General features: G+C 29.7%; 1 protein-coding gene across 1 annotated transcript; it reads right to left on the bottom strand.

Moving 5' to 3' along the window:
- Positions 1-7,813: 7,813 nt before the first annotated feature.
- On the bottom strand, positions 7,814-15,053 carry LOC109812358 (Inosine triphosphate pyrophosphatase family protein). The gene is made up of 9 exons (XM_020376306.3): positions 14,943-15,053; positions 14,592-14,746; positions 13,757-13,821; positions 13,565-13,628; positions 13,464-13,473; positions 8,937-8,968; positions 8,712-8,824; positions 8,148-8,224; positions 7,814-8,059 (listed from the first exon to the last, which is right to left on the bottom strand). Exons 2-9 carry the CDS (start codon positions 14,716-14,718, stop codon positions 7,942-7,944), a joined length of 606 nt encoding a protein of 201 aa, XP_020231895.1. The 5' UTR covers positions 14,719-14,746; positions 14,943-15,053; the 3' UTR covers positions 7,814-7,941.
- Positions 15,054-16,083: the final 1,030 nt, after the last annotated feature.

The following is a 16,083-nucleotide window of genomic DNA, read 5'->3' as shown; positions in this document are numbered from 1 at the left end:
TTACATATTGTTAAGTATGATAAATAGTGTGACATCTATCTATCTCACAATGTTTATCGTGAATTTATTATAAAGACAAGTCTCTTAGAAAAGATTAAATAAAATAAAAATCTTTAACACATGCGATAAAAGGACTCCTATGTTTCATCAATTATATAAAAGCTCTTTAATATAAAAGGAACATAAATGAGGATAAAATTTTGCAAACGTAGACACAAATCAACCTTTACAAATCCTTAAAAAAAGGTGAAACATAAATAAATAATCTCTTGATCTAATAGACGTGTTTTCCAAGTGACATCAATTGGCTTATGGTGGATGTCCAAGTGGGTCGAGTCATAGTTGACATGTGGTGCTTGGGCTACTATGTTTAAGTAGAAAGAGTTGTACCTTAACTATCAGTTCTAACTTTTAGCCTAGTGGTAAGTGCTCAATCCAACAATTGGTATTAGAGAAAAGGTCGAGTTCTTGATTCCTAGCAACAACAATTGTTGAGGGAGATTATTTGCTAGTTGACATCAATTGTCTAGTGGTAGAGGCCCACATGAATCAATTCATAGTCAACATGTGGTTCTTATGTTGCTACGGTTAAGTAAAAAGAGTTACACTTTGACTTTCAATTATATCTTTTGCCCTACTAGTAAGCACTCAATCCAACAACGTAATTCTCAAAAGATCATATAAACAAAGCAACAACTGTCCTATAGTCCCAATGTCACACTAATTAAAGCAAGATCCATAAAAGTCAAACCAAAGCCTTAAGCTTCATCTCTCATGGGCTCAACCTCATCTACCAAGTTAGCTCCTATATGACATTTAGCCCAAACAAGAACAAGAACAACAACAAAAACACAAAAGGAGAAAGACTTTATCTCATACATGTATAAACACATATAAAGGATAAAGGCAGAAATCTAACGCAATTGACCACATCATCATAGTAGCTCAATCATGCTCAATATCACCACCTCAACTTATAGTCATCCACATTCACCATTCAAAGCCTCATGCAATGCATGCTCCTAATTTTATATGCATGTGGTATCATTCTCCAATATCGCCAAAAGACACTCCTAATATGAGATAGCCTACGAGAACATGAACTAGATCACACACACTAGGTGACCCTCTTAATCCACTTTCAATTAGGAAAAGATCTATTAGGAGCTAGTCAGGGATATCACAGTTGCACATGGTCACCTCCCATTCGACATTAGAAGTTTTTGACCATAACACCCCTAAAGCCAAGGTAAAAGACCATAGAAAGCCTCCTACATAGATTGACAACCACCTCAAAACAAAAGTTACATATATGCATGGACTCTCAAACAATTTCAACAAACACAATCAATAATGCAAATACACAACGCCATTTCATCATGTAGCCAAACCTCTGTATTTGGACCTTTTTCAATAGACCAAGCTCTACTTGACTTTCCTTATCTCATTACCAAAATTACCTTGAATATGTCAAATTTCTCAAACGTTGTACCCAAGGTTCTCAAATCAAGCAATAACACCTTTTATCTCATACATCTCATAATGTTCTCTTATGACACCTCATCACGTGCATTACACATGAGTATCTCATATCACACATTATCATAATCTCATATCTTGTCATTCATTAACATTTCAAACATTATGCACAACATTCTCAAGTCAAACATCAATATTTCATATCATGTTTAACTGTTGTATATCACATATAGACACAAAGTCTCAAATACAATGTCTTACAAACATAATTTCATATCTTTGTCATAACACACTCATAACTTTTTAAAAAATATTCCTTCTCACACTTTCTTTTTCTTAACTATTCATATAAGTATCTCAAATGATTCCTAAGAATAAACACTTAAAAGATAAAATAACTCACCATTATAGCTCACAAACTATCTCTTTTTATCTTAAGCTTCTATGACATTATGTGGTATAAACGCAAAATCTAGAGTTATACTTATAATATTTAGTTAATTTAAATTTTATTGAAAATTTAAGTCAATTATCTCTAACTTCTATGTTGACCTCAAGAGTTGATTTTATCTTCTATTTTTTAAAATTTCAAAATCGCAACGTTTAAGCCTAAATATGATAGTTTGACCTTTGCACACTAATTTGACCATGAGTTCCAAACCTCCTTTTTGGGTTATTACAACGCCATTGGAAAGCTAACTTTCAAAGATATAAAATTTATGAATACTGTGGAACTTAATTTGGTCATTTAAGTCTCCTTGAAAGGATTACAAGGTACAAAGATTACTTTTTACACACTGGACGTGAAATTCATCTTCTAACTCACATAACTCAATAATTTATTAACATTTTTATGTGATTCTTGAGTCTAAATCTTAGTCCCAACTATCTAATTTCCTACCCAATAAATGAAACTCTATTTAGTTAAGGAAGAAGAGAGAAATCACATAAATACTAACATATATTCTTACATACAACCTTAACCCTCAAAAGAGACAACATGACATACAATAATTCCACATTGTAGACTAATGAAATTCATCATCATTCACCATTTTACATATGCCCACAAGGTGAAATAATATCACTTTCCCTCTTACCTTAGATGATGATCTCCAAGGCATAGACACGATCTTCACTATTCTAAGGATATTCCATGTGCTACTCAAAGTTCTCCTGTAGTGTTTCTTTTACAAGCAGTCCTAAGGTTTCAAAAAACTAATGCTTTATGATCTAACCCTTTGTGTTTTCTCTTATTAATAGGGTTTTGAGTTGGACTCAAGAGTCCAAACCCAAATATTTTCCACAAACTCATAATCTATCTTTATTTTATTTAATAAAAAATCCACAACTTATATTATAAGCTTTTTTAATAAATTAATTAAGCTCATAATATAAATATTATTAAAAACATTTATTTTATTTTTATTTTCAAAAAACAAGATGTTACAAATTGACTTTATCATAATTAATTTAAAAGTCACACCTAAAATGATTTTAATTAGTTTTGGTATACATCAAATGTTTCCTCCAATGGGGTAATCCTATTCAAGCATGGTAGGATCACTATGAGCAACAAAAAACTTCTTGTAAGTAAGGTTGCAGTCTCAAAATATGCAAATAATAAGGTTTGCTCCACTTAGGGATGGCAAAAATACCCGCACCCGCGAGTATCTACGGATAAAATCCGCTACGGATAATAAATGGATAGGCTAATTGGATACCCGCGGATAATGGGGACGGATAATTTTTTTCCCGTTTATAAATGGGGCGGGGGCGGGTATGATGATATCCATACCCACGGATACCCGTTTAATATTATTTCTTAAATATCCTAATTATCCTTGTACCGCATAACCCTAAAACTACTCTCTCTCATCTTATTTTCTTACAAAAGTGAGGTTGATGGAGTTACCGACATGTGTTAAACATGTTATAAAATTATGTTGGATGTAATTTAATTAATTTTCTAGCTTTGATTGGACTAAAATTTATGTTTTTTAAGTTGTTTACTTTTATTTGAAATTATGAGATTGAATTATTGTAGCTTTGTGATGAGACTTTAACTTACTTGTGAGATTGATGTATTTTAAGTTATTGATTATCTTGAATTTTTATTATTATTTTAACAAAATTAACGTTAAATAAAAGTTCAAAATTAACATTGAATTTTTATTTTTAATATTTCAATGACATTAAAATATAAACTTAAAATTATTTGTAACATAATTTTTTTAATTTCTTAAAATTTTTATAAATATCCATGGATATCCGTGGGTATTCAAGAAATTCATGGATACCCGCTTAATGGATACCCGTGCGGATATGGGGTGGGTATGAGGCCAATTTTTATTCAGCGGGGGCGGGGGAGGGTTTACTATTACCCGCCCCCATGGGGCCCCATTGCCATCCCTAGCTCCACCATAAGGTTGCAATCTCAGAATATGCAAATATATATATATATATATATATATATATATATATATATATATATATATATATATATATATATATATATATATATACACACACACTAACTATACAATATAATTGAGTTGGTCCTACAATAAAACAATAAAATCTAAGAGATCAATTGTCTCCAACATCCACCATCAACTAGATGGCCACAACAACTCCAAACCACTCTCCTTTAAGTTATATTTGGTTTGCTCCCATGTCAAAGACATAATTATTGCAATAAACACAATAAGTAGAAGGGCAAGCTTGATATAAAACAACATATGATATATATATATATATATATATATATATATATATATATATATATAGAGAGAGAGAGAGAGAGAGAGAGAGAGAGTTATAATTACACCGGTGTAATTTTTACTAAGTATTACACCGCTCAATAACTTTATATTAATTGTGAATTTTGTAAATCCAACCGTTAGATTAAAATTTCACATCATTTTATATGTGTATATCAAATTTTGTTAAAATTGGACAACAACTTGAAGGTAATCAAAGTGCTTATATTCTAGTGTATTTTGAAATGAATATATTACGTCAATTTTGTTTTATAAAAATGAAGTATCAAATCATCTTGGATTAATATAAAATTTTATATATATGATCTAAGAGATATGAACTTCCAATCTAACGGTTGAATTTACAAAATTTACATTTAATATAAAGTTATTGAGCGGTGTAACACTTAGTAAAAGTTACACCGGTGTAATTATAACCTCTCTCATATATATAACATGATAGCACTGCATATAAATTGACAATACATCATACAACACCATGTGTCACAACTTGCATACATCAAAATACCATGCCTACTTGCACCATGTGTTGTCACACACAAACAATATTAGAAATCTCCTATAAGGAGTAATTTATTTGACTTAACCCTATCAAGCTGTACCAAAATCCCTAGCTTTGTAGAAGATTCACTGCTTTTAAGACGAGCAAAAACTTGAACAATAACTCAAAGTCCCAAAGACCTTCTCTCTAACTTCTTTGTAAAATCTTGAATTATAAACTTATGATTTTCCCTTTCCAATATTCTCTAATATACTTCAACTTTATGTAGACCAACTCTCACACATTTAAACTGCCTTCCGTAACCCTACACAAAACAACATATATATATATATATATATATATATATATATATATATATATATATATATATATATATATATATAAAATTATAAAAAACATGGTATGACAACTCCTAATCCACCACTACTTAACAATTAAATAATCTTCAAAGTAAAGTAATCTTTAAATAATTGTTTAATATGTATAAAAAATTAGTACTACATATTCATTACTTTAATTATTAAATTGAAGTTTTTGAATTAAGTTCATGAGCTAATTTAAAGTGCTTTTATATATTTGAACGAGTTTTTAAGTATAATTTCCGATATTTTTAACACTAGTGGTATCTTTTAACAACCACATGAAATAGAGGTAATACTTGAATAATGAAATTGAGTTTATAATCGGACATAAATTAATTTTATTATTAGTTTATAAACTAATAGTAATTTTAAAAGAGAAACAATACTAATACAATAAATTTATAAAATAATTTGCATATCATATTTTTTATTTATCTCATTTTATTATATTATTTATTATTTATTAATAATATAAAGATAAATATATAAAATAATATTATATAAATTATTATTATATATATTAGCAAGAAAAAGGTATTTTGTGTTTGCATTGTATTAAAATAAATAATTAAATAAATAAAGAAAAAAAATGAGAAGTTACTGATGAAAAAGATAGTTATTGAAAAATAAACAAAGGATAAAATGGTCCATGTAAAAATAGAAATAAAAATAATTATTAAAAGTAGTATCTCTTTTATATATTAGTATAGATTTATTAATTTCAAGTTCTTAAATTTGATTAAAAAATATTTTTTTTTAATTTTTTAAAATAAAAAAATATAATCGTAAAAAAAAAAATAGAGACTAAGGTGGTTACAAAAAATGGTATCCATTTTATATATTAATATATATATATATATATATATATATATATATATATATATATCTTTACTCATTAAAAAAAATGATATTGCATAAAAAGAAGAAAAGAATGAACAATATATAACAATTTCAGTAAGAAACAGAATCATGTCAAATTGTCATGAAGCAAATGAATTGAATGAAAATGCAATTTATTGTTCATAAAAGAACACCGACAAAGCATGTTTTTCACTATAGTTGATAGGTCCCAACAAAGGTAGCAAACAATGAATTCTGCATCTGACAGCTTCCTTGTTTCGCCATTCTCGGCATCGATTGTCAACCGACACTCCGTAAAAGACAACCAAGAAGACGTTTCCCAGTCAATTGTCACAACTTTACCACGTCGATGAAAAATAAATGGTATTTCATTTTGGAATAATTTAACATCTTTGTTTAGAATTAAAAATAATTTTACCATAATTGTGTTTTTATCTCATGAAATTCTAATTCTAGAGATTTAATTCTTTAAATATTAAAATTATAACAATTTTATTTTTCAAATTTTAATCCAAAATTTTAGTTTTTCAAATATTATAATTCTATGATTTTAATTTTTTGAAATATTATAATTATATAATTGTTTGACCTATTTAAATTATATATTATAATTTTTATTTATGTATTAAATGATATATATTTATTATTATTAAAATTACTAATATATATAACTTAAATGAGTAAAAATTTTATATAATTACAATAATTGAGAGACTAAAACTATATAATTTTAATATTTAACGGAATAAAATTGATTAAAAATTAAGTGATCAAAATTACACAACTACAATACTTAAAAAATTAAAATTAAAATGACTAAAATCACACAACTACTATACCTTGTGAAACAAAATCGAATTTAAACTAAATATCTTTATTAGTTTTTAGGGTAACCTTATTTGAAAATTAAAATCAGTGTTAATACCACTCATCTGTTGCAACATTTCATTAACTATTATCCTAAAGTTTTTATAGTCTTATTTGTGTTATTTTCTGATTAATATTAAAATTTTATCTCGATAATTTGTCCAATAAAAATTATATTAAAAAACAATACAAATTTGTGTGAATATATATATATATATATATATAAAGTTTAAAAATTAATAAAAGCAATAAAATTTATATACAATTTTATAGTCTTATTTATGTTATTTTCTGATTAATATTAAAATTTTATCTCGATAATATGTATAATAAAAATTATATTAAAAAAACAATTCAAATTTGTGTGTATATATATATTCGGTTCAGATATATTAACAACATTAAATGTTGAATTTTTAACTGTTGCAGGCAATAGGTAGCAAATCCATTATTGCAAATGTACTGAAGAAATGGGCAAAACCCAAATTGACAACATCTTCACACTTTCAATTGTACGATTTCATTGTGGCAACGTTTATAGCACTATTCACGTTGTGCTCAGTATATACTTTGTTATCATAACTAAGTATGGAAAACATACCAAATGATTCCAACGAGGAATTTATCAAGTATGTAAACAATAGTGGAAAAAGTATGAAATCCGTATCAGCAAAAACCCAATATTTACAATTAATCAAAAGATTCTTAACTATTCATATATAAAAAAATAAATCTAATCAATATTTTGTTAATAAAATTTCTTTCCATTGATTCTATTTTTATTTTTCATTTTATTTTACATATAAACATTTTATATTTTTATTTTCTTGTAGCAATTCTGTTCAAACTGAAACATCCACAAACTTGTAAGATTAGCTTCTTTTTCCTTTTTGGTATTTTTTTTCCTATCAATTTTTGGTTTTTAAACTTTTGCTGGAGAAGTTGCAAACAAAGCAGCATTTAAGTTCAAAGTAATTTCCCCATTTCTATTGTTAGAAACATTTTAATTTCAATTTCAGGGGACATTTAAATTTAATAAAGTTCTGTAGCCTATAATCCACCACATTAACAACATACACCATGGTTTTCAGGCTTTTTCAATCTGAAAAGTATATCCAGCTTCAGCAAAATGAGATTTCACCAATGCAAGAGATTTGTAGCGGTGGGAAATTTTGTTCTTTTCTTCTTTGGGCATTTGTGCATACCTACAATAAGAGTAAAAATGAAATGAATTAGCTTTTGCAAGTAACATTTTAACAGAACATGACATGAAAAAAAAAGGGATGGAAATACGTTTGGTCATAGCCTTCAGGTTCAAAAATAGGATCCCATCCAAAATCATTAGGCCCTCTTGGAGAAACAATCTTCCCCTAACATACCACCACATAAAAGAGTTAGTCCTACACTCAAACACATTAACTGCTTTATATTACATCAAGTGAATTGATTAACACTCCTTAAACTCCTAAAAGAAGTGTTGATTAACACTCTTTAACATACTCTAATAGATTAAAATTTATGAAACACAGCAAAATCACATGATGCGAAACCCGCAAAATTTTGTGATTTCTAGTAAATGTCAATAATAAAAATGTGTTTAGAAGAATGTGATAGTGAGCTGCTGACATTTCTCAACTTGGAAAAGTAGATTATGCTAGTAAAGTTTGGTTAGGTGGAAGAATAAACATTTTTACGAGGGAAGGCGCATTGTTATTATATTCTTAGTCTCATAAAATTTAACCATTTACATAACTTGGAATGTGAGTTATGCCTAAAACTCGTATTTTAAGATAACTATATGAAATGAGAAGATTCATGTAATTATGTTTGGTAAACATATGGAATTCAAAGAGACACCTGAGTTTTTCCAGAAAATGTGATAGGTTCACTATCTGGACCAGCCGCGAAGGAAAATACACACAAGGCATAAGCTGATTTATCATCATATGCCATCAGCAAATTGTTGAGACCTGGAAAACGAATCAGAGGAATGAGTAAATCAAATTCTGTGGGATATCCAGAATCCTGAAACCAAGTACTAAATAATGAAAACTGATCAAAATTATGCAGTTAAGGTACAACCTTCATGACCAATCTTCTGCAGAAACCATTTGCTGCATAATACATCAATGCAATTAGACAACAATCATTAGGAGTACTCAACGAATTTAAGAAATCTCACTCGCTGAATTTGATGATTCAGAGATAGTAATTATATTTTGTTTGCCTCTGTGTGTGTGTATTCCACCACCTTGCAAAATGACTACAGATAAATCGTATCCTCAGCATAAATGCCTAAAACAAATTTATGAAAATTGAAAGCCACACGGATTATATAACTAAAACTAGCTGATTTAGCAATTAATTTAGAAACGGATGTTTCAAATCCATGCTACAGACCTCTCTTTATAGGCTTATTACGGCATTTACATTAAATAGACCCTTCTGCATGCAGCAATTAGTACTTGCAATCATATTGGACTTTCGTCCATGTTCTTCTTAATAAAGCCCAACAGTTATTCACAAAGCATGCAAGTCCACTTAACATTAACAAAATCACAAACATTTGAAGCTATTCACCAAGCATAACTAGTAAATATTTCAGGTGCCAAGCGAAGACTTCCTTTTAACAAATCTCCATATCGGGGTAGACTTTAATCAAATCTTTAATTTCTCAAGTTGCTTTCTTCAAAACACCCATTAATGGCCAACTCACATATAGTCATATAGATACCCCTATTAACAAAACAGGCACAAAGCTTGATAAATTAAAATTGATATGCAGGTGGAGAACTAAAAAAGTTGTTTTTAGTTGGCTTTGCGCAAACATAACATTTATAAAATTCTAGCTCCATAGTTTCATGATCACTTAGCACGTCAAGCTTGCTCAAAATAGACATTGCTTCTCTCATATGCCACAAAGTCACAAACACATGCACAAGTAATGCTTGTTAAAAGGATGTATAGACTTATACTTTAAAAAATATTAACTATACACGTTTGGTGAATAACTTCACATACTATTATAATTTCAATACGACGCATGAACAAAGTCCATTCAGTGTGCTCTACAAGTAAAAACTGTTAAAAGCCCAATACATTTGCAAGGCATTAATAGCTACATGCAGAAAAAATTTATTTCAATTAGATATTTTCTTCATGCCTATATTGATAGGCCAGTTGAGTTGAAATAATGCATTTGTAATGGATTTACATGATGAGTTGTAAATGCAATACCAAGCCTATTAAGAGGCTTGGAGCACGACTTTGAGTTGTTGACTATTCTTGATCCAGTTCTAAGTTTCCAAACAGTTGGCAAAGCATTCTTGTATTGAAGTGTTGGTTCTGTATAATTTTCTCTTTAAATATTTAGTGACTGCTGAAAGCATACACAGGTGAGACAAGGTATTTTGGGTTATTGGGGGTTTGGGTTTTGATTGAGATGTAACCACTTTTGTATCCTCCATCAAACTTCTTTAGTAAAATATTTGGCTGTTGCCTTTGCCCATGGGGGTAGGCAACACACCTAATCACATAAATCCTTGGATCATTTGTTCTTACACTTGCACATCGTACCATGTTCTGTTGCCATTAGAGCTACCACTTTCCGACAAATACAGTGGGCCAAACCCAAGCTAGAGCTACAAGTACATATCTTAAAGTTAACTGCCATGCTGAAAGCTAGTGAATGTTACTATATGTTATTTCATGCCTTCATGAACTTTTGTGTGTAAAATCAGTAGTTAGACTGGACAGTGTACTAAATTTCAACACCAGTGGGATTTGGGTGCTACTCAATTTCATAATTCCTAGTTGTAGCTAAATTCCTAGATTTACCTTGATACTACATAGTTTGCTCATATAGGGTCTGCCAAATTGTGTTTTAGAGTCAAAATATGATTCAAATTCAGTTACTTTTCTAACCATGTGATTAAGAAGCATGAACCTAAAAGAAAAGTTCAAAAGCCACATGCGTTAATCTTGTGACTATTGTTTGTGTACAATGTACAAATTAATTTGTGTTCAATTGGCCTTAAGAGCTGCATTAGCATATCAATAGTCACCTCATTTTACAAGACCAAATCAAGAGTAGTAGAGGCATGGACTGCACAAATCCTACCTAAAAATAAGCTAAACTAAAAAATATGAAGCCATTTAGAGTTAGGTATCTCCATATAGACCCCTAGGTTCCAAAACATGACCAAATAGGCTTAACAAGAGGTTGGTGTGTACAAGTCAGAAAGCTCTTACGTGAACCCCATTCAAGTAACACCCTTTTGGCTTGGCTTACAATTGCACACACTTTGCACATGTTACACAATATAAAATGTTCACATTAGTTCAGCCCTCATAATACCAACACCTTAATTGAATGCAATTTTTTGAACATTTATTACCAACTTTGCACCTCTGTGCTTGTGCTGTTATCAAAGAGACATGGCCATTTAAAATTTTCCAATTTTTTCCACATAATATTCACTACAACCTCTAAAGTTTTTCATTCTCCATTCTTTCTCTTCTATTTGTTTGATGAAACATGTCCTTTCCTTCTCTCTATAATATAGTATTTAGTCAATATCTCTCACCTTCCACTTTCTCTCTGTTTTTATTCTTGAGGGAAATCCTACACAGTCAAGCCAGGCAAACACGACGTATCCACAGGGAACTGATCGTGCCAAAGCCAAACCAAGATGTTGGAGCTATAGTTAACTAGTGAGTGTTGAAAAATTAATTTATAATTTTAAAATTTAAATTAATGTTTTTTGTTTAATAGTTATTGTTTTAATTTTTTTTATATATCTTAATTAGTTATGTTTTTAAGAACTTTTGACCAAATCATTAGTTTTTCATTTATATGTTTACTGCCTGAACGTTAGGAGTTAGTTTTTACTAACTTTTAGTTTTTTCCTGTTTTGTTGCTACGGCTGTTAGCTGCACGTTGGAGCTAGTTTTTCTGATTTTGTGGCCTATTTTTGTTACTGAACTTTGTGTGGTTTTTTAGCCTTTTATTGGTTATAAATATGGGTTCTCTTGCATAGAACACAGAAAAATACATGACAGTGAAAATTATGTCTTCCACTATAAGAAATATTTCTCTTATTATTAAAAGTGTTTTGGAGCGATACTCTTTGATTCGATACTCTTTGATTCAGAGATCCATCGCTGCACATAATTGATGTGACGGGTGGTCTTATCTTAGAAGAGGAACACATTACAAATTAATCTACCAGTGCAATGAAGTATTTTCTCTTTAAGAATAATACCTAGCGTGCTTCAACTCAAGTTTTTCTAAACCTTCTTATTTTACTTTAGTCTTTGTTATTGTAATTTATCATTTGTTGATGTTCATCTTGATGTAATTCATTAATATATAATACGTTATAATTTTCCTATTTTCATTTTCTAACGGTGAATTCTTAAACGGGTATATGAGTTGATATCGGAGTGAGCATAGCAGGATATATAACAAATTAAAGAGGTCAGAGTGTTGAATCCCATAGAAGAAAAATTGATGGAGAATTGTTTAAGATTGTTTTGGAACATAAAATTATGACTTATATAGTTATGTATGCCGTGGAAAGTTCAGAGAATACAACCAATATCCATTTTAAGAAGGGTAGAGATAAACCCTAAAAGAAAGATGGGAGACTAATCAGGTGTTGAGTAACATATAAGTGAAAAAAACTCATAAGCCTGATGTCTTAAGATTTTAAGTTAAAATGTGATTGCAAATTCACTTGTATAGTTTGCTTGTGATCCATTAATAGAATTCTCCCTAGTGTTTTGCCCCCTCATTTTTTGCAACACGTGGTATCTGATGCTGCAACCCAAGAGACTGATTGATAGCAATTGTTGTTAGGCTAATCAAACAACCACTATTTAGCCATTATCAGACTACCAGCCGATGTGTTGTTCTCGATGTGAGGGGTGTGTTTGAAGATGTCATATTGATTAGTGACATGACCAAAATAGAGTATATAAGTGAGAGACAATTCTCATCTTACAAATTAGTTTTATAGGGTTGAGTTAAACTCAAATCCTCAATCTAAGAGAAGGAAAAGGATATAGAGCTCATTAGGCTCCATATATTTACAAGTAAGTATCAGGTACAATGGCAAACTAGAATCCATGAAGCCAACCCCATTTAGTGATAATGACAGATGCCTGGTATTTTATTCCAGAATGGAGGGAAGAATTCCCCAAGTTACAGAACAGAACGCACACAGAGAGCAGACTTTGAGGATTCACACCTTCCACTCAAATCACTGGATAATTCTCTGTCTCTCTATCTCGCTTCTTATATATGGGCGGCAACAATGCCTTATTTCTATGCAAGAAAGATTAGGCCAGGCCAATAATACAAAATAACCTAATAAGCACACACATAAATAACTATTCTCTAATAATCTCTATCATCTCAGTTTCCCTACCATAGTTTCATCCAGTTTTAAGAAACCATATGCTTCTTGTTCTTTTCTTTATCATAGTGTTATGCTAAAAGACTACAGTATAAAATGAATAAAAATCATATGAAGGCCAAACCTATTATGATAAAAAGGGGAATAAAGTTCACCTGCGTACAATGATTAAGGGTGAAAGATAACTTACATGTAAGGCCCTGCAAAAATTTGAAACATTCGATCAAAACCACTCACAGATTGTATAATGCCAGCTATCATAGCTTGAAAAAATAACAAAAGTATATCCACCTGGAAGACCCTTCAAGGCATTGAAACAGAGGCAAGTGTCTTCAACCAACACAGGCCCATTCACCTTGCCATATACAAAAAAGATATTAAAAAGGATATTAAAAAAGAGAGAGAGAAAAACAGAAAAACAGAAAACCAACCTAAAATCACACAAGGCTAAGCATGTGTGAGAGAAAAATGGTAACCGAGTACCTGAAGAGCAGCCATTCGAGCCTTCTCTTTCGAGATATCTTCAGGCTCTCCTTGCAACTCTGGCACTTGAAATAAAACAAGGAAAAGGAAAAGAAAAAAAAAAGACTCTAAGGAGAATGATTAAGCAAGAAAAGTAACTGACTTGAAGACTGATAGAAACTAAGAACAAAAAGCAAGTGCCTGTTTGATTCTCTTCTCACTTTTTGATTTTAATAACTGTTTTCTAAAATAATTTTACACTCCTCGACAATCAACTTCGCATTCAAAATGTAGTAAGTTTTGAAATTTTTTTTGAAATCAAGTGTTTCAAAAACAAAAAAACAGAAACAGCTTGAACATGATTTTTCGTCTCCTTCTATTTTCTTCTGGTTCAAGCCCGTTCAATTCCACACTTTGTTCTGTGCCTTGCACCATGAACAACCTTATTTAAAATCAATTTCTTATCCAAATTCAAATGGAATTTTAAAAAAATGTTTTAGAAACAAATTAAGCTGCTGTGAATACTTCATTCTAATTCCATGGTTAAGAAAAAAAATTGAGCTATCTCATTTTCTTCTCCTGTTTTTATCTTGTTCAACTTCTCCCTCATTCTCATACTCTGCTATACACCTTGCACCACCCTCTGGTCTTCACTAGCTGTTTGAGCAACCTTGTTAGTAGCATTTTGAAAACTATAAAAGGTTTTGAAAAATATAAATCAAACACACAGTAAATGTCTATAAAGTATAAAAACAAACAACACAAATGATGAACAAGTACAAGTAAAGAATAAAATGGAAAAATTAATTTAAAAAATAAGAAGGAAAAGTTGGAGGGGAAGAGTGACTATTATTACAGTCAAGTTTGAGGGACTGAAAAGGAATGGAATTGCCTAAGATGGCACGAACTTCTTCAAGCTTTTTGGCATTGCCAGTGACGAAAGTAACAGGACGTGACAGTACCAACCCTCTTGCAGCAGCCATTTCCCAAATCTCGTTTGATTTTTGATTTCTGGGAAGTAAATAAAACCACTGAAGTAAGTGAGAAAACCAGAGACACCCATTACAGAAAAATCAATTTTTAAAAAAATTTTGTTGATGGGCATGTTAAACATGAAGTTGAATTCAAATATCAAGGATACAAACACAATACAATCGCAAAAAAGAGACAAAAATTGAAGAAGCAATAGTTACAGAGAAGTGCATACCGCAGAGGCTACGATGGTTTCCCACAACGACGAAGGCACTGTTTTGTGTGATGTGAAGTGAACGATTTCCCACTGCACTCTCAATGCGGCTGGGAAAGTATGTATCTTCGCTCATGATATATATACCTCCTTTTTTTTTTTTTTTTTTATAACTATACCTCTTTAATTTTTTTTAAAAAATTATAAAATATTATAATTTTTTTTTAATTTTCTAATTTTACACCTCCAATTTTTAATTTTCTACATTCTTCTTTTTTTTCTACACACTTTTTTTCTCTTTCAACTTTCACATGCTACCAAAATAGGTATGGTGAAGGAAAGGTAAGGAAGTGTATGTAAAAATTGAAGAAAAAAAATGTGTAAAAACAAAGTACTAAATAAAATGTTGTAGGTGTAAAATTAAAAAATTAAAAAAAAATAAGAATATTTTAGAAATTTAATTATTTTTTTAAAAAGGAGGTGTACTTATAAAAAAAAAGAAAAAAAAAAGAGGTGTATATATCATGAACCCTTCATTAAAGCAAGCGAGTTGGCCCATTAAAGAAACAAAGCGGAGTAAATTAATTTATTAAAGAAAATAGGTTAAAAAATATAACTCATTTTACTTAATAGTAATTAGAGCATACTTTTAAAAATCATATCAATTATCAAATCGGTTAGGATATCGAATTAATAGATCAAAGGTTAAACTGGTAGGTCACTAATTAAATCGCATGATCCAATTTTTATTAATTTTTTAAAAAATATTCATGTTAAATATATTTTATACTTATAAATTTTAATAAATTCATATCGTATCTTAAATTTTAATTTCGATCTTATTTAAAATTATCTTTATTTTTATTTTATATAAAAAAATACATGAAAAGTTACATGTTAAACTTTATATTAATACAAATTAAAAATATAAATAATATGTATATATAATATACTTGTAATTGATATCACAAAATAATATATGTAATATATATATATATATATATATTATTGAATATATAATTTAAAATTTATAATATACTATAAAAGTTACTTAAGTTGTATATATTACAAACAAATACATTAAAACAAGTGAGCATTGTAATGTTTGATAAGATTTTTTCACTCTCCAATGAGCAAGGTTTGCTTCCTATGTTGTGTTTTC

The sequence above is a fragment of the Cajanus cajan genome, chromosome 7, assembly GCF_000230855.2.
Source record: "Cajanus cajan strain Asha chromosome 7, NIPB_CcT2T_4, whole genome shotgun sequence".
NCBI lineage: Eukaryota > Viridiplantae > Streptophyta > Magnoliopsida > Fabales > Fabaceae > Cajanus > Cajanus cajan.
The sequence above is the reverse complement of the archived record's forward strand: the minus strand, read 5'-3'. Positions and strand labels throughout refer to the sequence as shown.

Bases quoted from the DNA above. Each gene is read 5' to 3' on its own strand.
- LOC109812358 (XM_020376306.3), bottom strand. From the start codon at position 14,718: ATGGCTGCTGCAAGAGGGTTGGTACTGTCACGTCCTGTTACTTTCGTC. The intron at 13,822-14,591 runs GTAATAATAGTC...TTTTATTTCAAG, and splicing joins TCAGTCCCTCAAACTTGACT to TGCCAGAGTTGCAAGGAGAG. The intron at 8,060-8,147 runs GTATTTCCATCC...CTCTTATTGTAG, and splicing joins CCTGAAGGCTATGACCAAAC to GTATGCACAAATGCCCAAAG.